Genomic DNA, 26,593 nt, shown 5'->3' on the forward strand with positions numbered 1-26,593 from the left:
CAGATATCTTGCAACATACATTGAAGTGAAAGAAGACTTCACTATGTACCTCTCTGGTCTGGAAACAGACGGCTTCAAGAGCAGCAAACGCAATGTGATTCTTATTTGTAAACTGTGTCAGACCACAGATGATTCTGGAAAACAGAACAAATAGTCAAAGCATTCATCAAAACCATTCACGTAAAATAAGTATTAAAATAATCTTTTTTAAGAGTGTGCTTATCTGAATGTGCTGCAAATCTTGTTAGGTATGTGACCACCTTTACGCTATGGCCACTACATTTTTCTTTGTTTTCAGTTAAACTGAGGAGGTCTAATGCTTTGGTTTTGTGCTTTGTGGATCATGGAATGGTCCTGCTGTGTGACAGGGAGAGAAATCCCCTCTGCTAGTTGGCAATGTACATATGGGTCATTTACATGTTTCACCTTTCTCCTCATCTGATAGCTCTGATGTCTCCTTATCACTTAGTTTTTGCTAACTCCAGCACCAAGACAGGGGATTTAACCCTTAAACTATCTTCCTGAAGAGAATACTGTTACATTAGTTGTGGGTAAACAGTGTGAGGGTTAAATCTCCTGACTTACAGCTACAATAAACAAAAGTTAGTGATGAGGAGATATGCTGATGAGCAGCAAGAAGCAGTATTAAATGGGTTATCCAATTTCTCCAACAGACCCCCCATCCCATGTGCCGGACACCTCACAGGTAATATACTTACCCCACTCTGCTCCTGGTCCCCAAATCACCACTGCAACGTCTCCCTGTATACGGATGAAAACATCCCGTGTCGGTGGGAAAAGCCAATGGCAGGCGGGGACAGGGACAAGCCTCCCTAGCGTCACCCCGATGCTAGGGAGGCTCGTCCCCGTCCCCGGATGTTTTCATCCGTGTACAGAGAGAAGAAGCAGCGGTGCAGGACCAGTAGCGGCGCAGGGAGCCGGGTAAGTATATTACCTGTGAGGGGCCCGGCACATGGCTGTTGGGAGAAATTGGATAACACCTTTAAGGAGAAGTGAAAGTAGTAACAAAAGTTACTAGTTTTCTCTGTGAAGTGCCACCCCCCTCCCCTTACTTCTTAACACCCTAAGCAGTGCCCTCCTGTGCCTTGTAAATAAGGCAATGTTTAGCATTAAGGACACTTTCAGGTCAGTAGTTGCAAGCTAAAGTCACATATGGAATTTACACAGAGAACATTACAATGGAAAGATCTGGACCCATTCCTGATTTTGGCTTACAAATACTGCCCGAATACTGCGTGAAAGTGGCCAAAATGTTTCCCCGTTCCCCATGGACAATTAATAGAGTAGGTCATCAAGCATTCACCTATGGGGATCTGACCACCGGTACTCCCATGGTGAACAGGACAATATTACTTCCCATTAGAAGGGTAAACAGGCAGCATACGCATGGCCTCTCTTTAGTGAAATGAATGAAAATGACAAAAATAGGTAGATATATAGACAGATTTTTTTTTTTTTTTTTACACACTATGGGTTTGTGTAATTCATTTATGATTTTTTTATAGTTATGATTGACAATATGTATACATTCCTTATATGCAGACATACCCTCTGGCACTGGGCTCCCAATATGGTGCATAAAGGCCTGAAAATGCAGGAACAAAGTAGCATCCATACGATGTTCCAGCTTCAGCAGCAAGTTTTTCTAAAAGAAACGATAAATATTAATCTTTTGCTTGAAAGTGCCTTAAAAGACTAGCAAAGTTCTTTCGTTTTAACCTCTCTGCATTTCAGCAGCCATAACTTTTCTATTTTTCTATTCTTTTTACAGCAGATATAGAAAAAAAAAAAATTTTTGGTGTCTTCATGTTCCACACTGAAAAACCTGATTATTAAATTCTTCAGGTTAGCACGGTCACTGATACCTAATATGTGTATTTTTTAAAATTTTTATTTAATATCTGTACAATTAAAAAAAAAATAATTATATATATATATATATATATATATATATATATATATATTTAATTATGTTATTTATAGCATTTAAAACTGTTTATAAATTTATTTCACACTTTTAATGTACTAGCATATTTCTGTGTGCCTGTACAATATGCTCTGGGTCAGTATGGCACAGACTGCTGTTAGGGCACACTAGTCGCAGAGGGGAGTACCCTTTGATAATGCCGCAGTATGGATCATGGCATGATCAATAGGTTAACAACCTCCGACCCCGGCTGTTAAGCAGGAGCCTGCGCTATGAAAACAGGCTGTTAGTAACAGCCGGTTCTTAGCACAGAAGGGCTCCGGCAGTGATTTAACCTCCCTCAGCGATGCCAAAAGACATTGCTCCAGACTTAGGACCTGCATTGCTAAAAGTCAGTGGGTGGTCATTTTGTTAAGGTAGTATGTCACGAACCAGCGGGTGTGAACCTACTGTGCCACGTGTCCTACCTCCTCTAAGGGCGTTGTCTAAGTGAACCCCTGAATCTTCACAGTACTCCTGATGGTGGGGATAAACTTTCCCGAGGGGAACACCAGGTCGCTACCTCTTGAGGAGGATAGGCACACGAGCCAGCTAGTCCAGGCAGACCAGGAGGTACCTGAGAAAGGTACCAGAAGTGCAGGACCGAAGGATGAGGCAGAGGCATAGTCAGACAGGCAAAAGATGAGGGCAGGTGGCACAGGTACAGGTCAGGCTATCCGGGTTGGCAACACGAGAGTCAAGGCAAGCAGATCGGGATCTAACAGGTAGCAGAGTCCAGGAATTCAAGTACGAGTCAGGAACACAGGAACACTAGCGGAAAACAGGAACCTTAGCAGGACACAAGGACTTTGACACCGAGGCATCTGGGAAGGGGGCTAAGCCACTTATATATGAGCAGGAGGGCTAGGATAGGTCAGTGAGGTCACATGACAACCCATAAAGCCCAGGAAGTGACGTGCGCCAGCCCTTAAGGAAGTGCTGCAGGAAACAAACAGCAAGCATTCTGTGGCCAGGGCTGAGAGCAAACTGTGGAGCGGATCCCAGAACAACAGCCCCCACACAGACAGAGCCCAGGACTGCAGAAGTGAATGGGAAGCACTGGCCGCAGATCACCGCTGAACACGGCGCCTGGGACTGCGGAGGTAAGCAGGGGAACAGCGGCGCACAGCAGCCACTGTTACATAGTAGTGGTCAATAAAGTATGACATAAAAGATATATAATATTCAGACGATACCTACCTACTTCTTCAGTTGTTTTTACAATGCCAAGGTTATCTCGTAACCAGCGTACAACTGCCCCAGCTATTGCAACTGACCCCTAAATTACAAAAGTGAGAAAGATAAGTCACCCATTAAGTCAAACAGTTTATGTACAGAATATAGAGAACCTATAACTTACTTCAAGTGCGTAATAGGCAGGTTTATCTCTTCCAAGCTGGTAAGCCACTGTGGTCAACAGCCCATGATCTGAAAGAACAGGCTACATAGCAAGGAAAGAAATTTGTGAAAACAGTGCATGATAACAAAGTGCAGCTAAACATAATATGACTTCTATAAACAGCATGTATATATAATTTAAATATTGACCATATTGACCCTTAGTCATTTTATTGCTCGATTGGACTGTTGACTGTACGTACAATGCATTTAGAAAGCCTTCAGATCCTTTAACTTTTTTCACATTTTGTTATATTGCAGCCTTGTGCCAAGTGAAAACAAAGTAAAAATGAAAAAAATGTTGCAATTTTATTAAAAAGGAAAAACTTTTTGCATCGACATAAGTATTCAAACCCTTTGCTACGACATTTGAAATTTAGATCTGGGGGCCTTCCATTTCTCTTGATCATCTTGATTATCTCTTGAGATATTTCTACACCTTGGTTGGAGTCCACCTGTGGTAAATTGAGTTGAATATGATTTGGAAAGATAGGCACAGTACAGTATATAAGGTCTCACAGCTGACTGCGTATCAGAGCAAAAACCAAGCAATGAGGAATAAAGAAGAGAGTGTAAACCTTAGAGGATTGCGTGGAGACAGAGATGTGGAATCTGGAGAAGGGTACAGAAAAATTCTGCTGAACTGAAAGTTCCCAAGAGCACAGTGGCCTCCATAATACTTAAATAGAAGAAGTTTGGAACAGCGAGGACTCTTCGTAGAGCTGGCTACCACACCAAACTAAGTAATTTGGGAAGAAGAGCCTTGGTAAGAGAGGTGACCAAAAACCCAATGGTCACTCTTGTTGAACACCACAGATCCTGTGTGCAGATGGTTGACCTTCTGAAAATTTCTCCCATAACTGCAACACTCCACCAATCTGCGCTTTTGTGGCACAGTGGCAGAAATAAGTCTCTCCTCAGTAAAACACACATGAATGCCTGCCTGGAGTTTGCAAAAAAGTACTTGAAAGACTCTCAGATGTAAGAAACAAGATTCTCTGGTCTGATGAAACTAAGATTCAACTTTTTGGCCTCAATCCTAAGCGTCATGTCTGGAGGAAACCATGCACTGCTCAAGACCTGCCCAATACTATCCCTACATTCAATCATTGTGGTGGCATGTTGTTTTTCAGCAGCTGGGACAAGGAGCCTGGTCAGGGTTGCAAAAAAGCTGAATTGAGCAAAGTACAGAGATATTCCTAATGAAAACCTTATTCAAAGTCCTCTAGTCTTCAGGCTGGGCTGAAGGTTCACCTTTCAACAAGACAATGACCCAAAGCACACAGCCAAGACAACACAGGAGTGACTTAGGGATAACTCTGTGAATGTCCTTGAGTGGCCCAGCCAGAGCCTTTAAGTCAATATGAAATCTCTGGAGAGACCGGAGAATGACTGTTTACCTATAGTCCCCATTCAACCTGACACAGCATTAGAGGATCTGCAGAGGATAATGGCAGAAAATCCCGAAATGCAGGTGTACAAACCTTGAGGCATCATACTCAAGAAGACTGGAGGCTATAATTGCAGTCAAAGGGGATTCAACAAAGTACTTAGTTAGGGTCTGAATACTTTTGTCAAAGCAGGATTTTAGTTTTCCTTTTTCAATATATTAGCAAAGATTTAAAACATTCTGGGGGTCATTTATTAAGAATGGCGTTTTAGATGCAAGTTATGAAGAGGCGCCAGCACATACAGCGCTGATTATAAATGTAAGACAGCTTCCTAGCGGTCTTGCATTTAGACCATTTTGTACGCCTAAAATAGGCATAGAAAATGCTGAATGAGACGGGCCTGCCTGCCCGCCCCCTTCCCACGCCACACCCACTTTTTTAGACCTGGCTTGAGCAGGGAAAAGTCACAGATAGCAGCGCAAATAATCTTTGTGCCACAATATGCGACAGAAATACGCCTAATATAGGCGTATTTCTGGATAATAAATTACCTCTGTTTTCACTTTGTCATTATGGGGTAATTGAACTATTTTTATTTTAACACAAGGCTGCAACAAAATGTGAAAAAAGTCAGTGTCTGAAGACTTTCAGAATGCATCGTATCACCGTTTTATAGGGATTCATATATATCCTTGCTAGATTTTAATATGAGGCTGTATTATCTAAAAGTAATATTTTAATTTACTGAAACCTACTAGGTTATATGGTTTCCACAGCCTAACTGCTCACCTTTAGGCCAGTATTACACAGCAAGAAACAGCCAGTACCATACCTAGAAATAAAATGGAAATTATTATTAACACACATATATATATATATATATATATATATATATATATACACCATGTCACCCGAGTGTTTACATTCTGGCCCTGCATGGGCATTATCACATGGTCTGCTACAACTAATAACTGGTTTCAGCGGTGATGTGCTGCTCATTGGCCAGAGCGGAGCATGTGACCATGTCCATGCAGTTCCAGATGTAAATACTCTGGGGACCGCTACATGGAGACAGAGGAGGCAGGGCTGAAAACAGAGGTAGCGGGAAACAAGTATGTATGAATTTTCTGTTTCAAGAGGCACCCTGCAGGCATTACATACAAAAATGATTACTGTAAAATTCCTTTAACCCCTTAAGGACACAGCCTTTTTACACCTTAGGACCAGGCCATTTTTTGCAAATCTGACCAGAGTCCCTTTAAGTGCTGATAACTTTAAAACGCTTTGACTTATGCAGGCCGTTCTGAGATTGTTTTTTCGTCACATATTGTACTTCATGACACTGGTAAAATGAAGTCAAAAAAATTATTTTTTTTGCACCAAAAAATACCTATTTTAACAAAAAATTGAAAAAATTTGCAAATTTCAAAGTTTCAGTTTCTCTACTTCTGTAATACATAGTAATACCCCCAAAAATTGTGATGACTTTACATTCCCCATATGTCTACTTCATGTTTGAATTGTTTTGGGAATGATATTTTATTTTTTGGGGATGTTATAAGGCTTAGAAGTTTAGAAGCAAATCTTGAAATTTTTCAGAAATTTACAAAAACTAAATTTTTAGGGACCAGTTCAGGTCTCAAGTCACTTTGCGAGGCTTACATAATAGAAACCACCCAAAAATGACCCCATCTAAGAAACTACACCCCTCAAGGTATTCAAAACTGATTTTGCATACGTTGTTAACCCTTTAGGTGTTGCACAAGAGTTATTGGCAAATGGGGAGGAAATTTGAGAATTTCATTTTTTTGTCTAATTTTTCATTTTAACCCATTTTTTCCACTAACAAATCAAGGGTTAACAGCCAAACAAGACTGTATCTTTATTGCCCTGACTCTGCCGTTTAAAGAAACACCCCATATGTGGCCGTAAACTACTGTACGGCCACACAGCGGGGCGTAGAGTAAAAGGTGCGCCGTATGGTTTTTGGAAGGCTGATTTTTATGGACTGGTTTATTTACACCATGTCCCATTTGAAGCCCCCCTGATGCACCCCTAGAGGAGAAACTCCCTAAAAGTGACCCCATCTAAGAAACTACACCCCTCAAGGTATTCAAAACTGATTTTACATACATCGTTAACCCTTTAGGTGTTGCACAGGAGTTATTGGCAAATGGCGATGAAATTTGAGAATTTCATTTGTTTGCCTAATTTTCCATTTTAACCCATTTTTTCCACTAACAAAGCAAGGGTTAACAGCCAAACAAGACTGTATCTTTATTGCCCTGACTCTGCTGTTTACAGAAACACCCCATATGTGGCCGTAAACTACTGTACGGGCACACAGCGGGGCGTAGAGTGAAAGGTGCGCCGTTTGGTTTTTGGAGGGCTGATTTTGCTGGACTGTTTTTTTGGCACCATGTCCCATTTGAAGCCCCCCTGATGCACCCCTAGAGTAGAAACTCCATAAAAGTGACCCCATCTAAGAAACTACACCCCTCAAGGTATTCAAAACTGATTTTACAAACTTTGTTAACCCTTTAGGTGTTGCACAAGATTTAATGGAAAATAGAGATACAATTTCAAAATTTCACTTTTTTGGCAGATTTTCCATTTTAATATTTTTTTTCCAGTTACAAAGCAAGGGTTAACAGCCAAACAAAACTCATTATTTATGGCCCTGATTCTGTAGTTTACAGAAACACCCCATATGTGGTCGTAAACTGCTGTACGGGCACACGGCAGGGCGCAGAAGGAAAGGAACGCCATACGGTTTTTGGAAGGCAGATTTTGCTGGACATTTTTTTTTTTACACCATGTCCCATTTGAAGCCCCCCTGATGCACCCCTAGAGTAGAAACTCCAAAAAAGTGACCCCATTTTAGAAACTACGGGATAGGGTGGAAGTTTTGTTGGTACTAGTTTAGGGTACATATGATTTTTGGTTGCTCTATATTACACTTTTTGTGCGGCAAGGTAACAAGAAATAGATTTTTTGGCACGTTTTTATTTTTTGTTATTTACAACATTCATCTGACAGGTTAGATCATGTGGTAATTTTATAGAGCAGGTTGTCACGGACGCGGCGATACCCAATATGTATACAATTTTTTTTATTTATGTAAGTTTTACACAATGATTTCATTTTTAAAACAAAAAAAATGTTTTAGTGTCTCCATAGTCTAAGAGCCATAGTTTTTTCAGTTTTTGGGCGATTATCTTAAGTAGGGTCTCATTTTTTGCGGGATGAAATGACGGTTTGATTGGCATCTATTTTGGGGTGCATATGACTTTTTGATTGCTTGCTATTACACTTTTTGTGAAGTAAGATGACAAAAAATGGCTTTTTTTACACCGTTTTTATTTTAATTTCTTTACGGTGGTCATCTGAGGGGTTAGATCATGTGATATTTTTATAGAGGCGGTCGATACGGACGCGGCGATACCTAATATGTATACTTTTTATTTTATTTATGTATGTTTTACACAATGATTTCATTTTTGAAACAAAAAAAATCATGTTTTAGTGTTTCCATAGTCTAAGAGCCATAGTTTTTTCAGTTTTTGGGCGATTATCTTGGGTAGGGTATGATTTTTGCGGGATGAGATGACGGTTTGATTGGTACTATTTTGGCGTACATGCGACTTTTTTGATCACTTTTATTACCTTTTTTGGGAAGTAAGGTGGGCAAAATTTCAATTTCATCATAGTTTTTTATTTTTTATTTGTATGGCGTTCACCGTTCGGGTAAAGTAACATAACCGTTTTATAGATCAGGTCGTTACGGACGCGGCGATACCAAACATGTGTAGGGAATTTTATTTTTTTCATTTTTAATCAGTGATAAATGTGTTTTTTGATTTTTACTTTTTATTCACTTTTTTTAACTTTTTTTTTGACCCAGACCCACTTGGTTCTTGAAGATCCAGTGGGTCTGATGTCTGTATAATACAGTACAGAACAATATATATTGTACTGTACTGTATTTTACTTACACTGAACAGATCTATGCCTTTCAGCACAGATCTGTTCAGCACCATGGACAGCAGGATGCCTGAGAGGCGTCCTGTTGCCATGGGAACCTTCCCCGTCTGCTCAGAACTGCGCAGACGGGGAAGGGTAAGCACAGGGCTGAGGGGGGCTCTCTGGGGGCTCTCTCCCTCTCCCATCGGGGGGCTGCAAAGGCACAGCAGCCCCCCGATGGGAGAGGGAGGGAGCTCCCTGCGCTGTTAACCTTTTCCATACAGCGGTCCGTACGGTCAGGGACCGCAGGGATCAGAAACTGCAGAAATCGCAGCAAACCGCAGGTCTGAATTGACCTGCGGTTTGCCGCGATCGCCGACATGGGGGGGTCACGGGACCCCCCCGCGCATTTAGCCTAGGTGCCTGCTCGATGATTTGAGCAGGCACCGGGTTCCGATCACTGCCGGACGGGCGGCAGTGATCGGAACAACACATGACGTACCGGTACGTCATGTGTCCTTAAGTACCAGGACATCATGACGTACCGGTACGTCATGTGTCCTTAAGAGGTTAAAGGCTACGGTCACCTTTTTTATTCATATGTTTATTGTGCCTTTGAGGTAAAAGCACTGCTCTGTTTTCAGGCTGCAGTCTCCATTCCTTCAATCATTTTCATACTTCCTGTTATGCAATTTACAACTAACTCCTAGGTTCAGACTTTTGTCAGGTGTTCAGTGTGTCCAGGATGCTACTGTTTTCACTAGCTCTCATGTATCAATACAGTTTTATTGCAGTAATACTTGCATCTTCTACAGCCCACAGGGAATCTCCACCACCCTTTGCATAAACTATTAAATGGGTTGCCCAGTTGGGAAAAATAAAATTGGTACAGAATGGCTTAAAAACAAAATAAACTCCCATTCTGACGATACCCAGGTTCCCTGCCAGTCATAATTATATTACAAGCTTGTATCGGCTACCTTTTCCTTTCCTACATACTGTATATGTTATTACAAATCTGCATTCTAAGAAACAAATAAAAACATATGCGCTTATTTATTAAGACTGGCGTTTTAGACGCCGGTCTTAATACCCCTTGCGCTGGTGCATGATACGACTAATTTATGTAGATGCGCCAGCCTCTACACAACTTAGACGCATCCACCACCAGCCTAAATCTATGCCTGCTCTCTTGCTGGTGTAGATTTAGATAATATACTATGCCTAAAACAGGCGTAGAAAATGAAAAGTGAGATGGGGTGGCCGGCCCGCCCTCTTTTTTAGACCTGGTGTTAGTGGGGAAAAGTCACAAAATTTACCGCAAATCCCCTTTGCGATCAAGTCTGTGACAGATATACGCCAAAAACGGGCGTATATATAATAATAAATGACCCTCATAATTTCTATAATTTTTGGCTTCCATTATTATTTCCTTTTTATTGTGTACATTTCATTGCTACACACACAAGTAACAATAAGTCAAATTCACTAAAAACATCAAATTACTGTACCTCCAATCTAGGTAAGTGAGTCTATACAGAGGTTACATCAATGTAGGCAAGCTCTGCCATCTGCTGGTAGTAAGTGGAATTTTACTAAAATATATCTCTGTAATTGCCTGCTATGAGACCACTATAATTTATCAAAATTTATAAAAAGCCCTGTAGATCTCGTCTTGTTTAAAGTGTGTGCTCAGATATCTCATCAAAAGAAACTACTAAATGCTTGCCATGAGTGACAAATAGCGCATGACTGCCATCACCTACCTTTCCATGGACACTGAATGGCGCATATTTTTTGCTGTGCTTTTACCTTTCCCCACTTGCTCACTCTCTCCTACTACTAGCTAAGCAAGTAGCTCTGCCATATCTGTAGGCCTGCTATTATATTTATGCGTTGTACCAGAAATTTGCACTGTACAATATCGTAATTCACAATACTGTTTATGCTTCACTCACGTGTTTTTTGCTTGTCCATCTTGGAAACACATCTGTCCAACCAATGCAGCTGACTGATCACCCAAACACTGCAAGAAAAAGAAATGTCCGGCAATTGTTAGATTCTTTTTACCTAACCAGAAACAACCTTGTAAAACATATTCCACCCATTCATAAAACGTCATGGTCTTTTTCACATACCCTATTTTTGAAAAAGTCATCCTCAAAGAGAGGTTTCCTGGGGATGCTGGGGCCACCAGCATACTATCTCCTTCCATACCACATCTATACTACTGCAGCCAGTAATGATAACTGTCTGGTAGGAGAACTTCCCTGATCATACATGCTGCTATACTACTATATAAAGCCAATCCAACCCTCTTATCATTCGAGAACCCTTAAAAACGTACATACAGTGAATTCGGACAGTCTTCAGACCCTTTCACTTTTGCCCCATTTTGTTAGGTTGAGGCCTTGTGCTTAAAAAGAAAAGAAAAAAAAAAAATCTGGTTCCTCCACCCATTTTGCACTCAATACCCCATTAATGACAAAAGTGAAAACAGAATGTTTGAAATCTTTACTAATTTATTGAAAAGAAAAAAATGTAATCTTGCATTGACCTAAGTATTCAGACCCTTTACTCTGTACTTAGTTGAAGCACCTTTGGCAGTGATTACAGCCTCCAGTCTACTTGGGTATGATGCCACAAGGTTTGCACACCTGGATCTGTGGATTTTCTGCCATTCTTCTCTGCAGATCCTCTCAAGCTCTGTAAGGTTAGATGGGGAGAGTAGGTGGACAGCGATTTTCAGGTCTCTCCAGATTGTTCGACTGGGTTCAAGACAATTTTCTGGCTCAGCCACTCAAGGACATTCACAGAGTTGTCCCCAAGGCTGAGTTCACATCACCGTTATTTTTCCGTTCTTCTGATCAGTCAGAAGAATAGAAAAAAAAAAGAAAAAAATGCAGGACTTTTTTCCCCCATCTAAAATAATGGAAATGGCTCAAACAGATGCCAAATGTGCATAACTGATGCTCAGGATCTAAATGGTCTAAATGCAGCTTCGTGTACCAAAAACGTGTCTAAAATGTGTGTAAACAAACTAGACAAAAGGTCCATGTGCTAGAATAGTAAATTTGTCTAACGTTAATACTGTGATTCATATTTTCAGGCAGTGCAAAGTACTACAGTATTAATACTGGAAGGTGAACCTTCAGCCCCGTCTAAGATCCAGAGAACTCTGGATCAGGTTTTTATTAAGAATATCTCTGTACTCTGTATCTCTTCGGGCAGCTATAAGAAGAGTCCTGGTTGTTCCAAACTTCTTCCATGTAAGAATTATGGAGGCCACTGTGACATTTTTGTTGTTTTTGCTCTGATATGCATCGTCGGCTGTGAGACCTTATTCGGACAGGGGTGTGTCTTTCCAAATCATGTCCAAGCAACTGAATTTACCACAAACGGGCTCCAATCAAGGTGTAGAAAGTTCTCAAAGATGATCAAGAGAAATGAGAGGTCCCTAAAGCTAAATTTCAAGTGTCACAGCAAAGGGTCTAAATATTTATGTCCATTCGAAATTTTAGTTTATCCTTTTTAACAAATTTGCAAACATTTCTAAAATTCTGTTTTCACTTTCTCATTATGGGGTATCGAGTGCAGATTGAAGGGGGATGCATGATTTTATTTTTTATTTTTTTAGTACAAGGCCACAACTTAACAAAATGTGAAAAAGTGAAAGGTTCTGAAGACTTTCCAAATGCATTGTGTCCTGAGACACCCCTAGAATCTATCCTCTCTCTATTCAAAAGGGTTACTAACCATGGACATTAATCACTTCTTCACAGAATATCTGATGACAGGGGCCTCATCTCTGTCCCCAGCACACCAAGTTCCTCTTCAATGCACAAACACAGTGAGGAGGGGTTTCAATTGGAGAGGTCAAGCATGCCCGCTGGGGCTGGCAGAAACAGCCAAGCACTGTCCCATAGTCTCCAAATGGAGCGGCATCACACATGCTTGATGGTTGTTACATTCAAAGTTCTCCTCGCTGGGTTCATGCAGCGGGGAGGAGTGGAAGACTACAGACCCCCATTCCAGTGTTCCAAAAGTTGATAAATGCTCATTGTTGGAAAACCCCTTTAAGTCGTAGCATCTTCTGGTGAACCCATAACCAGTTTTCAAGAAAGCAAGGAACCCTGGCTGGAAAACACTGCATAAAGCACTTTTTAATTGTAATTTGATGTACTGTGTGACCACAGATATATATCACAAGCTTACCCCTGATATTGGCACTCCGGTCAGAGCTCCAGACTTCTGCAGACATAATGAAAAATAAAGGTTAAAGTCAAGATTAAGAAACACAAAATGTTCATTTTAATGTCAAAGGCACTGGCCTAAACTGCCATCGTTTAGCTTTATGTTCAGCTCCGCTACCTTGTGAACAGCGTCCAAGCTTAAAGCAGCAAACCAAAGAATTGTGACCATCAGCAAGGCATTGAACAGATACAAAAGAATGCTGTGCCCTTGAATGTGACAATACAAAACCGTTGTAGGCTAAACTAAATCGCAACCGTGCACATTTCCAGTTATTTTGCTTCATATATGGTACTTTTGGGTTCTGGTGGCGGTTTGTGAATTAGGATATTACACAAAAAGCAATTCCGTAATATATTTTAACTTGTTACAAAATGTAATAACCTGTTAAGGCTTTATGCACACGGCCTTGTGTATTTCAGTCTGCAAAAAGGGATCCACTAAACACGGATACCTGCTGTGTGCGTTTCGGATTTTTCTCACTCCCATCAATAGAACAAACTATTCTTGTCCGCAAAAAGAACAAGAGTAGAACATGTTTTATATTCCGAGAAAAGGCCACATAGAAATGATTGGGTCAGAGTCCTATCTGCAAATAAATGTGCATAGCACAAGGGTGAGAAATACAGTCGTATGTATACGAGGTCTTAGGCTGAGGGGGATTGAGGTTCTGTAACCCTTTTGTTCAAATCCTTCAGAAGAATACTGCTTGGAAAGTGACTTTAGTAATCTTATGTGTTAGGGAATTGCTGTTTATGCAATTTCAGTTGATCAGCATTGACCAAAGCATAGCATGGCGTACTCAGCTGAAGAATACAATGACCCCTGGATCATTCATGAAGCCACTGTAGAGTGATTTTTACAAGACATCCAAGTTAGGAAGACACAGCGCGGCACTCGCATTAGGACAAATTCACCTTCTTTTATTGGCTCCACGGTGAGTATATATCACAGGTATCAATTGATACACATCATTCTACGCTTTCCCACGGCCTTGGAGCCAATAATATAAATTGAATTTGTCCTAATGCGAGTGCGGTGTTGTTTCTTCCTAACTTTGATGTATTGCAGTATCTTCTATTGTGCATTGAGCACCCATGTATACTGTGGAACCCCAAGTCTCAGGATATCTATTGAGGTGAGTGGTAGTGCCGGCTACTGGATTACTTCTTTTTTTTTTTTGTATTTAATATAAAAAATGAAAAAACTGGAAATGATGCATGATATGTGCTTCAAGTGCTTGTGACACATGACTGGTGAACTGACCAACAAAAGTCTTTACTCACCAGGCTAGGACAGATTTTCTATGGTAGGCAAACGACAAGAGCACAGACACAACAAAAGAAAGGGATCACTTCTACTGTTTTCTACAGAGCCCCAATCAAGAGAATACAACAGTTTACTTCAGAACACAATGTTTCGGTTGATACGATATGGCGGCTTTAACTTCGCTTTCCATATTCTGTCACTCTCACTGCAAGGGCTCTTATGTTTAAGCAAATATTGCTCAGTTCAGAGGATACAAACACGGCACGTTCCAAGATCTCCATTTAAAGTATAGCTCTATTAATGAAGCATGACGGCATTCCTGCTCGAAGTTAAGAACTGACGGCGGGAAACACTGTAGGGGAGGCAGTGCCAGCCAGCCGCCATTAGACCAGAAGATTTTCCTAAAGCTTCCAGAAGCTTCAGTGTCAGATGGTTGGGAGGAAGAACTGCCACGCTTCATAAACAGAACTCCAAATTAAAGAGGAAATGCGGTGAAAATGACTTTCTGACTTAGAGATATCATACATGTAAACTAATTAGTGAGGTCTCTATTGCACCCCCACCTCCAGAATGAAAGGGCATTACAGAATGCCTGAAGGGGTCGTCCAATGGGGAAGATTTTTTGGGAAAGGGTACAGATTGGCTTAAAAAAAATGAAAGAATCAATACTCATGATGCCCTAGCGTTCCCATTCCAAAGCTTGCCGTTTCCCAGCTTATCTCTACTTCCTAGTCCCATCCCCACATACAGAAAATGCCAGTCACTGGCCAAGGTGGGTCACTGCTGCAGTCAGACTGCTGAGGGGGCATTTCCTGTGTGTCAAGGATGGGACCAGAGAGTGGTGGACACCTGGTAGGTATTACAAAATGAGAGGAGCCCTTCCAAATAAATTTTGCCCTGCTGGACAATCCCTTAAAGGATAACTGTCATATTTTTTTATTTGCTAGTTTATTAGAGCTAGGCATGTATACCTGAGTTAGTCTGTCAATGATTGTCAAAAGTTCTGTAATTACCTTATAATAACAGCTTTCATTAAGGTCTCCTGTCCCTTTCCACTAGTCCCTTAAAAAAAGTTGCTATGGCCCTTCTGGCTAGGAAGACAGAGGGGCGGTCCTTCACACTGCATGCCTGCATTAGGCTTCAGACTGAGGAGGCGTGTCTCTCAGTAATCCAATCTGATTGGCTGTCAGGAAGCTCCTGGCTACAGCAAGTGTGTATGTGACCTGAGGGAAAGCAGTTTTGGTCTCAGAGAACTGGCAGAGGAGCCATCTTGAGAAGATCCTCATAATGTAGGATTCAAAACAGCCGTAACTAAGGGGAAAACTCAAGGAAAACAGTGGTAAGTGAAGAAACTAAAGATTGCTTTATGTATAATGCTGTTGCAGCAGTAACATATGCCAAACTAGATTTTTTGATGAAAATATAACAGTTATCCTTTAAAGAGGTTATTCAGGTTTTTAAAACTCATAGCTATAGCCTTAACATAGGCCATACATATTAGATCAGTCTGACTCTCAGCACCCCAGGCAATCAACTGTTTGAAGGGGCTGCTGCACTCAGGTGAGCCTTGCGGCCTACTCATTGTTTAGATTGCACTGTACTGACAAAGCCATACTTTTAGCAGTGGCTGTGCTAGGTACTGCCGCTTTCTCCTATTTATTTGAATGCGACGAGGTTGCAGTACCAAGCATAGCTGCATGAACTGGACTGGATATGTACTACTGCCACCTTTAGGTCCAGAAGTCCTGCAAATCTCAGAAGAGAGGGCAGATAATTCACCTGGAAATTTGCTGGTAGCCAAGTTTTGGGGTTGTTTTCTGGATAGATCTATGAAAGTTCTTATTGCTGGTTCCCTATAAATTCTAACTGGTTCCTGGAGTGGATTATCTGGCTGATAAAGAATACAGTATTTTGTACATCCCTGTCATACACACAATGATTTGTATGTTTTCTAGTTGACTTATAGAGTACTATATGGTCCCTACACTTAGGTCATCCCATTTCTAGTTTAGCATTATAATTTATTCCATTAAAATTAAAAGTTTTATAAGTATAATATGTAAGCTCTGTCAGATCCTAACAAGGTCTAGGAGTCCATGAATTCATCCATTTTGTACAGTCTGTTATGGACCAATGACACGGAGATACAACTTGTCATCACGTGGTACCTGATATAATACAGTCAATGGTATTTATACAGCTTATCTTCTTCAATAAGATGAGCATATACTGTAGCTTGTGGCCTGCAGACATTAAAGCATCTATCCCCTCCATGGATTGGGCACCGCATGAGCGGTAAGCGAGCAGCATATTAGCCCTTATTTTTCTTAAATGTGAAAATCTTATGGACAGCCTAAGTGGATTGTGCATTTTTTTTGCCAGCTATGACAGTTTAAATTATGCAGTAATGATCATCCATGACATTTTTGCTCATACAGGAAAACAAATCTATTACCATAAGTCCGTAGATTTCAGAAGAACTCCTCACTTTCGGCAACAAACTCATTGGTACATCAAAAAACCTAAGGACAAGCAGATACAATGCCAATAAAGACAGGGCACTTATACCTACGATTTCTTCAGCCTCATCATATGGTATTCTTACGGTTAGGGGTGGCCTGACAAACAGAGACGACTACACTCCTATTTACTGAATGCAGTACTGGAGTAGAACTCACTGGCAGAGCTCTGCGTCCCATTCCAAGGTATGGATGTTGAATAGCATGGTTCTGCTGGCGTTGGTCACATCTGTACAGTGTACACCTCCAGTCTTCCCTCCCGTCAAGCTCTGTAGAAAGCAAAAGTATTAACAAGTTAGAAATAGGACTTAAAGCCGTATACATTCCCCTACATAAGAATTATTTACAACTCACAATTACTAAAATGGAGTTGCTATGACCGTTTAACATGCCAGGTCCAAGGCCTTTAATTCTTATCTTTCAAATGCAAATTGACTCAGTCATTTCTACAGTATAGGTCCTTAACACTACAGGAAACAAAATGGCTGCATGTTGAGAAGCTGTATAGGAGCAGTAGCCAAAGCAATGCCCTCTTTTCAGATATCACTTCCTGCTTTGGAGTTTTTGGAGAAAGCGGAGTAGGGTTGGACTGGCCATAGATCCTACAGGAAAATTTCCTGGTGGGACGATGCACAGCGAGTTAGGGAAGGGGGGCCGATCCCTCCTTACGGCTGCTTGCCAGGCACATAATGATCTAATGCTCTCAGAATTAATGCTGGGAGCAACTGGTACCTATGCACATGGCTAACGGCCACAGGTGCCCTCCCAAACTCAACTGTATCACGACGTTGATACAGTTGAATAGTGTGGCTTTGAGCAGCAGTATTTTGTGCTGCACTATGGTATTTGGTCCTGCTGGGGCAGTATTCTGTACTGCACTGTGGTATTTGGTCCTGCTGAAGCAGTATTTTGTGCTGCACTATGGTATTTGGTCCTGCAGGGGCAGTATTCTGTGCTGCACTGTGGTATTTGGTCCTGCAGGGGCAGTATTCTGTGCTGCACTGTGGTATTTGGTCCTGCAGGGGCAGTATTCTGTGCTGCACTGTGGTATTTGGTCCTGCAGGGGCAGTATTCTGTGCTGCACTGTGGTATTTGGTCCTGCTGGGGCAGTATTCTGTGCTGCACTGTGGTATTTGGTCCTGCTGGGGCAGTATTCTGTGCTGCACTGTGGTATTTGGTCCTGCTGGGGCAGTATTCTGTGCTGCACTGTGGTATTTGGTCCTGCTGGGGCAGTATTCTGTGCTGCACTGTGGTATTTGGTCCTGCTGGGGCAGTATTCTGTGCTGCACTGTGGTATTTGGTCCTGCTGGGGCAGTATTCTGTGCTGCACTGTGGTATTTGGTCCTGCTGGGGCAGTATTCTGTGCTGCACTGTGGTATCTGGTCCTGCTGGGGCAGTATTCTGTGCTGCACTGTGGTATCTGGTCCTGCTGGGGCAGTATTCTGTGCTGCACTGTGGTATTTGGTTCTGCTGAAGCAGTATTTTGTGCTGCAGGCCTTGCCTTCTGCTGCCTCATCTTCTGTCCATTTGGACCCACCTACAACATGGGGCCACTTTTATTTTTTATTTTTTCCAGGACCACTTAAGCTGAACCACACAGACGTCCTACTACCTGCATATAACACTGTTCCTAATATAAGGCTAAGTTCACACGAACGTGTGTGATCTGTGGCCGTATTGCGGCCCGCAAACCGCGGGCCGCAATACATGCCCACAGTTCCGTGTGAATTCCGCATCACGGATGCGGACCCATTCACTTCAATGGGTCCGCTAATCCAGAATCGCGGAACGGCCGCACGGGACGGGACCCCTCGGAAGCACTACGGAGTGCCTCCGTGGGGTTACGTCCCGTACTTCCGTTCCGCTAAAAGATAGAACAAGTCCAATCTTTTTGCGGAACGGCCGGATCGCGGACCCATTAAAGTGAATGGGTCCGCGATCCGATGCGGCTGACCTACGGCCGGCGATCGAGCATCGCGGCCTGCTTCACAGGCACGTGTCACACACGTTCGTGTGAACTCGGCCTAAGTCAGTAAGAGCGCTCTACTTCCTTTTTGTTATGTTTCCTGCTTTCTTGTCTAAATGCTGAAGTAAGCAGATAAGATGGAGAAGCGAGCTCTCAGTATTGATAGTACTGATTTCCTAGGACTTGTATACTTAGGGTAGGACAGTATCAGTTTGGCAGGGTCTAACTCCTGGCAATCCTGCAGATTAGCTGTTTTCACAAGCTTTGTTGCCAGGAGTCAGGACCAGGCCCCAGAACTACACAGCATCCGTCCACTGTGAAGTGGCCATGCCTGGTTACTGCAGTGCCGCTCCAAAGAGGCTATTCCCATAAAGGCTTTTGACAGCTGAATTTGGCGCAGATTCTGTGCCAGAAATCATCTCCCATTGTTTTCTATATAAGGCTGCAGTTTATGGCCATGACCACGCCAAAAAAGGACACATCCATTCAACAATAAACTGCAGCTTCATAAATGGCAGAACGGCCTCCCAACTGAAAACAATAGGGGGCAGTTTTTTTGTATGGTTGCCTGGAATTTTTTTTACCCTGATTAACCCCTGAAAGGCCTAATTGGTAGCCTCAGATACGATGAACGTGGCAGCATCTCAGGGGTTTAATGACAGGGGTTGGCGCGATCGCTGTTTCCAGTCATTTCGCCCGCTACATACAAAGAAATGCGCTTCGTGTTGAAGTAATTTGTCACAAATCAAATTTCTTAGTGAAATTCGGCAAAGCAGCCGAATAGAATTTTTCATAACTTCACTAATCTCTAGTTACGACCACTCTGCAATCCAGTATATAACTAGACTATAGGAAAAAGTGTCAGACTCTCTGGTGGTCGGGACTGTGGGAGCGCACGTAGACATGCATGCGCAGCAGCTCCTGTTCTGGCGACCTTGTATCTACACTGCAGCGGGGGACATAACCCCTGCATATGAGCAGTGTATAATGTGATGGAAGAATGAATCAAGCCAGCTAAGGAGGCAATATGGACAATCACAGTACATTAGTAAGTGCCTTGTATTAACCTTCCCTACATGATAAATGATGATATTTGCTGAAGTGAGACAGCCCCTTTAACAAGCAGCTATTTTATTATTTCCTGTGATGCTCAGGACCGATAGTGTACAGAGCACATTAGTAACTTGGAATTTCAGGGACCAAATTGATATGAACAGCACGGATATTTTACATGACCCTTTACATGAATTTTCTCTTATTTTCACTTTAAAAAGAGGACCTTTCATGGGTCCACAGTCATTATAAAATAAGTAGCACGTTATGTAAGGCATAAAGCAAAGATCTAATAGCGCTTACTATTTTTCCTGAGCGCCGCTCAATTCGCCCGCTGTGCCCCTGGTAAATTCTCCCGCCTGGTATGCTAATTAATAGCATCGGAACAGGTGGCGGGAGGAGACGCCAGGGTTTCTCAATGGGCGTCTGCTTCTCCCTTGCTGTAGCGCGGTCCAACCACAAAGGAGAGCGTCACAGCCAGGGAGAAGGCGATTTATTTTTTCTCCCTTTGTGGTTGGACCGCACTACAGCCAGGGAGAAGGAGACGCCCATTGAGAAACCCTGGCGTCTCCTCCTCCCTGTTCCGATGCCATTAATAAGCATACCAGGCGGAAGAATTCAACGAGGGCACAGAGGGCGAATGGAGCGGCGCCCAGGAAAAAAAGTAAGCGCTATTAGATCCCTGCTTTATGACCTACACAACCTGATACTTATTTTATAATGTCTGGACCCATGAAAGGTCCTCTTTAATATTAAATAAAAGTTTGCATTCAAAGACAAAAGCCTACATGTATGTACTGTGACATTTTTGTAGACAATGAAAAAAAATCTGAGAAGGAATAAAAGAACATTTATACACAGCTATGAATGCGAAGGAACGCAACACAGGCTTTATTCACATAAGGAATGTGACTTCTCACAAGGAATACTTACATATATTTACACACAAAGCCAGACATTGTGTTATATCCACCATACAGACAGTATGCGGAACTGATACATCTATTATACAGGAAGATTGATTTTGTACTGATTAAAGGCTGTATTGGACCTTCAGATATTGCAGGCGATTGACGGGAAGGAAGCCTTTCTTCCCAGGTATCGCCTGCTCACTAACGGAGGAGACCACTTCTATTACATGCAGTGATCTCCTCCACAGTATAGGGAGGAGTGATCGCGAATGCCATCCCTCATCCCCATACTGATTAGTTGTTTGCCAGCAGCAGTTCGTGATTAGACAGCACAATCTGCCACCAGCCAACAATCATTTTTAAGCCAGTTTAAAAATCTGGATTGCCCAATGAAGGAGCATTTACTCTTTCATCGGGTAGTTGGTGGCAGTATTACACTGTCAGATCATCGCTAATGAGCGTCACTTCGACAGACTATCTGCCAATGTAATACAGCCTTAGGCTACATTCACACAACCGTAAGTGTTTTGCGGTCCGCACATTGCCGGCACTGTATAGAAAATGCATATACTTGCGGACAAGTATAGGACATGCTCTATATTTTTGCGGGGCCGCAGAACGGAACTACGGATGCAGAAAGCACACGGTGTGCTGTCCGCATCTTTTGCAGGCCCCATTGAAATGAATGGGTTCACACCAGTTCCGCAAAATTGTGGAATGGATGCGGACCCATTTATACGGCTGTGTGAATGCACCCTTAACAGTCTTCCTTTAGGTCTACACTGGTCTGACTCTTATCTTCAGTATCCCCACAGTGGTATTGGAATACTATCCTACCCCAATTTCTTGAACCAGATCCTACCCATACAGTAATGAACCTAAACATCAATATAACAGTCCCAATGTATGTACCACGAACCCAAATGATCCAGGAATCAATGGTTCCAAACATGGCTCTGCCTTCTGCCACCGCATGCCTGATTTCTTCAACATTGTCTAGCAGCCATCGTAGCTTCACTGCGCTGAAATAAGTGCTCAAAGGAAGACCAGTTCGCCCCTAGAAGTTAGACAATGAATATAGATTAGTATATTCTCCAACAGATGCTGGATTTCCATTTCTGCATACATCTCTCCCAATATAGTGTAGTTAAAATATATTGTTAAATGTAATGCCAAGAAGCATCCTTGTGAATGCCTCAAGATGTTCAGAGTCTTTGGAATGTTATTGTAAGTATAATTATTCATAAATTACTGCTTTTACAAAAACACATTTTTGAAGTCTCCTACAGCCACTTTGCTTGGGGCGAAATGGACCCAGTAGTTCCCCGTCTACAATGCGTTTTGAAGGAAGATAGTTGAGGGAAAGGGGCACGCGTGGAAAATATTTGCCCAATGAAAAAACTTGCATCATGGGAAGTACTGTCCACTTGCACTGACCCACTGCAACAGGTGAAAGTTAAAGGGCTTGAAAAAGATCCATGTTAATGTCAAAATATCATACTAAAGCTTTCCAAGTTCTGTGGTTACGTCCCATTCTGCGGTGTTTCTGAGGGCTGGAGCCCAATATTGCTTATTATCATGTCTGGATATGATCCTTTAGTCAATACTACCTATCTATTTGCACCTTATCATCAAACTTGGGTGTGCCTTAAACTTAGGGCTCATGCACGAAAAAAAAATTCTCTGCATCTGATCCGCATTTCTTGAGTATCGGATGCGGCTCTATTCACTTCAATGGGGCCGCAAAAAATGAGGACAGCACACTGTATTACAGACAAGGATAGGACCTTTCTATTATGGGCTGGACGTTCCGTAAAATGTGCAATGCACACGGCCGGTATTCGTAATATGCGGACCGTAAGTCAAGCTACGGTCATGTGCATGAGCCGTTAAAGTGTTTGTACCATCTGGGGTATTTATGGCACATCAATAGGATTCGCGCCTGGTGATACAGCGGGCCCACGCCAGACGCGGTGACGTTATCGAGCATCAGGTGGGGCCTGGAGATCAGCGTGAAATAAACCAATGTTTTTCCTGGCAAGGTGCTGCTGATCTATAGCAGGCCCTGGTATTGGTTTCTATGCTGGGGCTGATTGGCCATAGACCATAAAGGGAAATTTCCCGGTGGGCCGATGCCTAGGAGGGCCACCCAAGCCCTCCTCACGGCCACCAGACAGGTACATAATGATCTCTTCTCTCTTATGCACTGTGCCATCAGTCCCAGGTGCCCTCCTGAATTCAGCTGTATTAATGTCCACAGGACAGCGATACAGTTGAATACTGTGACGCAGGTGGCAGTATATTGTGCGTCACTGTAGTATTTGGTTCAGCTGGGGCGGTATATTGCTCTGCGCTATTGTATGCTGGCCGTGCCTAATTATGCTGCCCTGTCTTCTGTCAATTTGGACCCGCCTGCAACATGGGGCCACTTTTACCTTTTTTTCCAGGGCCACTTTTAGTTCCCAGTCCGCCCCTGTTTCTATGTATCTGGCAGAGGTGGCCCGCTGGCACCCTGTCGTTACAATAATGTCTACCTAATGTACCTAGTGTAGCCACAGGCTCAGTCAGTGTTCTTTATTTTACCCTGCTACAACTTTGATCCAATACTAGCAATTCTGCTTATTTTTACACGGTCCCCTGAACGGTCATATGACACAAGACAGAAACGCCAGCTAGGGACATGGTCATTCTGGGGGCAGGTTTCCGGATGGGGTTGCCCCTGTCGGGGCAGGTGCTCTGTGTAGATAGGCAGGGCATTTCATGTCCCCCTTCCCAATTTACATCAGGGCCTAATAGGGACAGAGTTAGCCCATCTGCAATCAATGAATTTTAACACTGGCACCACTATCCTATCAAGAACCAATCAACCCGCCGGTACTACCTTTCTCCCTTAAGCGGTACTGTACTACAAATATGCCATAAAATGCCCCAGATGGGAATACCCCTTTCAGAGTATCTGTAAATTGCCATACCAAAGCTAAAAAAAAAAAAAAAAGAGTGCAAGATTCAACTCAGTAAATGCCTCCAAGCCTTAAACATATATCAAGTAGACTGATTAACAGGACAGCCACCCAAATGGGACCCCACCTATTACAGCAGAGAAGCGCTCCAAAAAGTAGCTCTTCCTATGGAGGCTGGCTTGTCTTGCCCAGCCGGCGCACTGTAATGTTTTATACCCACTGCAGTAATTAGGACAGGTTGGCTATGTTCTCAGGAGGCCTGAAAAGTAGAACTTAGATCTACATTTTAACATAAAATGCTCTGACCGAAAGAAATGAGAAACAAATGCTTTCCACTGACCTTGAAGAAATTCTTATTCCTTCCTGGAATTTTTTTTAGTAGCCGGTCAACAGTAGACTGGGTTCTCAAGTCAAGCCACACTGAAAAGAAAATACAATTCAATAAGGTTAGGAGTAATAAATTGTATTGTGCTAGTGAGCCATAATGCAAACAAAAAAAACTATGCAAAAATGAGATACATTAATATAGTATTTGCTGATCAGGTGTTCGCCAAGAACGTCCACTTACACAGTGTCCCCATCTATACAAGTATATGTCAGTTTATGCTGCGGACTTCCATCAATTTCACCCTTTGCAATGTATTCGCAAATTTTCTGTAAAAAGGAGACTTTTGTATTACTTACCAGTAAAGTCTCTTTCTCGCTCTTCCTTGGGGGACACAGGAAACCATGGGTATAGCTCTGCTCCCTAGGAGGCGTGACACTAAGTGAAAGCTGTAAGCCCCTCCTCCATCAGCTATACCCCTCAGCCTGGAGAAGAGACTGCCAGTTGCGTGTCCAAGTAGTGAAAGATAACCACCAACCGGAAAAAAGAACTGTCGAGCCCCAACGGGGGCAACCAAGCCGGAACCACAACTGTAACCCAAATGAAGGGCGGGTGCTGTGTCCCCCAAGGAAGAGCGAGAAAGAGACTTTACTGGTAAGTAATACAAAAGTCTCCTTTTCTCGCCCATATTCCTTGGGGGACACAGGAAACCATGGGACGTTCCAGAGCAGTCCCAGAAGGGAGGGACCAGAACAAACTAGACCAACACCAGAGGCATCAATCAACTGCCGCCTGCAACACCAGACGGCCTAAAGCAGCGTCAGCCGACGCATGAGTATGCACCCTGTAGAACTTGGTGAAGGTGTGCAAGGAGGACCAAGTGGCCGCCTTGCAAATCTGCTCCGTAGAAGTCCGATTCCTCTGAGCCCAGGAAGCCCCGACCGCTCTAGTGGAGTGAGCGGTAACACCAAGGGGCGGAACCTTGCCCTTGGCGAGATAAGACTCAGTAACAGCCATCTTGACAAAACGGGCGATAGCAACTTTGGATGCCGCCATCCCTCTGCGCGACCCCTCCGGAACCACAAAGAGCGAGTCAGTACGCCTGAAAGAGCTGGTTACCTCCAGGTAAACCTTGAGCGCCCTGACAACGTCCAGGCGATGAAGCTCCCTCTCCCGCGGGTGGGAAGGGGAAGGACACAAAGAGGGGAGAACGATGTCCTCGTTCAGATGAAAGGCGGAGACCACCTTAGGAAGGAAGGAAGGGACCGGACGAAGAACCACCTTGTCCTGGTGGAACACTAGGAAAGGTTCCAGACAGGAGAGTGCAGCCAATTCGGACACCCTCCGAAGAGAGGTGACGGCTACAAGGAAAATAACCTTGCAGGACAGAAGTCGCAAGGAAACCGTCCGCAGAGGCTCGAAAGGGGAAGCCTGGAGCGCTGAGAGAACCAGGTTCAGGTCCCAGGGCGGTACCGGAGGACGGTACGGGGGAACCGCGTGAGCCACACCCTGAAGGAAGGTCTTGACAGGACCAAGGGGGGCCAGTGGGCGCTGAAACAAAATGGACAGCGCAGACACCTGACCCTTCAAAGAACTAAGGGCCAGCCCTTGGGCCAGTCCGCTCTGCAGGAAGGACAAAACGGTGGGGAGAGAAAAGCGGAGCGGAGGAATCCCCAGATCGGCACAGAACCCCAAAAAGGTCCTCCAGGTCCTATAATAGATCCTAGAAGAGGACGGCTTACGGGCGCGGATCATGGTGCGGACGACGTCCGCAGAAAAACCCCTACGCGTCAGGACGGTGGTCTCAACAACCACGCCGTCAAACGTAGGGACCCTAAACGCGGGTGGAAGATCGGTCCCTGAGAGAGAAGATCTTCCCTGGCGGGCAGCGGCCAGGGCGCGTCTGCCAGGAGCAGCATGAGGTCGGCATACCAAGACCGGCGGGGCCAGTCCGGAGCGACCAGAATCACCGAGACGCCTTCCGCCGCTATCTTCCGAAGGACCTTGGGCAGGAGAGGGATGGGAGGGAATATGTATGGGCGCGCGAAGCCTCGCCAAGGAAGAACGAGGGCGTCGGCTCCGCAGGCTCCCGGATCCCTGGCCCTGGACAGATATGCGGGGACCTTGTGATTGAATTTTGAGGCCATGAGGTCCACGTCCGGTATGCCCCAACGAAGGCAAATGGCCTCGAACACCTCCGGGTGAAGAGACCACTCGCCGGGGTCGACGGTGGTGCGACTGAGGAAGTCCGCCGCCCAATTGTCCACCCCTGGAATAAAAATTGCAGATAGGGCCGGGACGTGGGCTTCCGCCCAACGGAGAATGCTGGTGACCTCCCGCATTGCTGCAACGCTGCGAGTGCCCCCCTGGTGGTTTATGTACGCCACGGCCGTGGCGTTGTCCGATTGCACACGAACTGGATGACCCTTCAGCAGATGAGTCCAGTGTCGCAGAGACAGAAGGGCCGCTCTCAGCTCCAGGACATTGATCGAGAGTTTGGACTCCGATGGAGACCAAATGCCCTGGACGGATCGGGGAGGAAACACGCCTCCCCAGCCCAAGAGACTGGCATCGGTTGTAACCACCAACCAGTTGATCGG

General features: G+C 43.7%; 1 protein-coding gene across 3 annotated transcripts in view; it reads right to left on the minus strand.

Moving 5' to 3' along the window:
- GK (glycerol kinase) overlaps positions 1-26,593 on the minus strand; it is a 103,254-nt gene that overhangs the window by 18,658 nt on the left and 58,003 nt on the right. For 2 of the 3 annotated variants that reach the window (XM_040425001.1, XM_040424999.1), the window contains exons 5-16: positions 24,009-24,088; positions 21,628-21,765; positions 16,938-17,047; positions 16,715-16,781; positions 14,277-14,294; positions 12,955-12,990; positions 10,698-10,765; positions 5,566-5,608; positions 3,348-3,428; positions 3,188-3,266; positions 1,570-1,666; positions 50-134 (exon numbers count right to left, since the gene is read on the minus strand). In XM_040425001.1, the coding sequence (XP_040280935.1) occupies positions 50-134; positions 1,570-1,666; positions 3,188-3,266; positions 3,348-3,428; positions 5,566-5,608; positions 10,698-10,765; positions 12,955-12,990; positions 14,277-14,294; positions 16,715-16,781; positions 16,938-17,047; positions 21,628-21,765; positions 24,009-24,088 (902 nt within the window). The remainder of the gene's footprint in view (positions 1-49; positions 135-1,569; positions 1,667-3,187; positions 3,267-3,347; positions 3,429-5,565; positions 5,609-10,697; positions 10,766-12,954; positions 12,991-14,276; positions 14,295-16,714; positions 16,782-16,937; positions 17,048-21,627; positions 21,766-24,008; positions 24,089-26,593) is intronic. The other variant, XM_040425000.1, reaches the window with a different exon arrangement.

Source organism: Bufo bufo, chromosome 3 (genome assembly GCF_905171765.1).
Source record: "Bufo bufo chromosome 3, aBufBuf1.1, whole genome shotgun sequence".
Taxonomy (NCBI): Eukaryota; Metazoa; Chordata; class Amphibia; order Anura; family Bufonidae; genus Bufo; species Bufo bufo.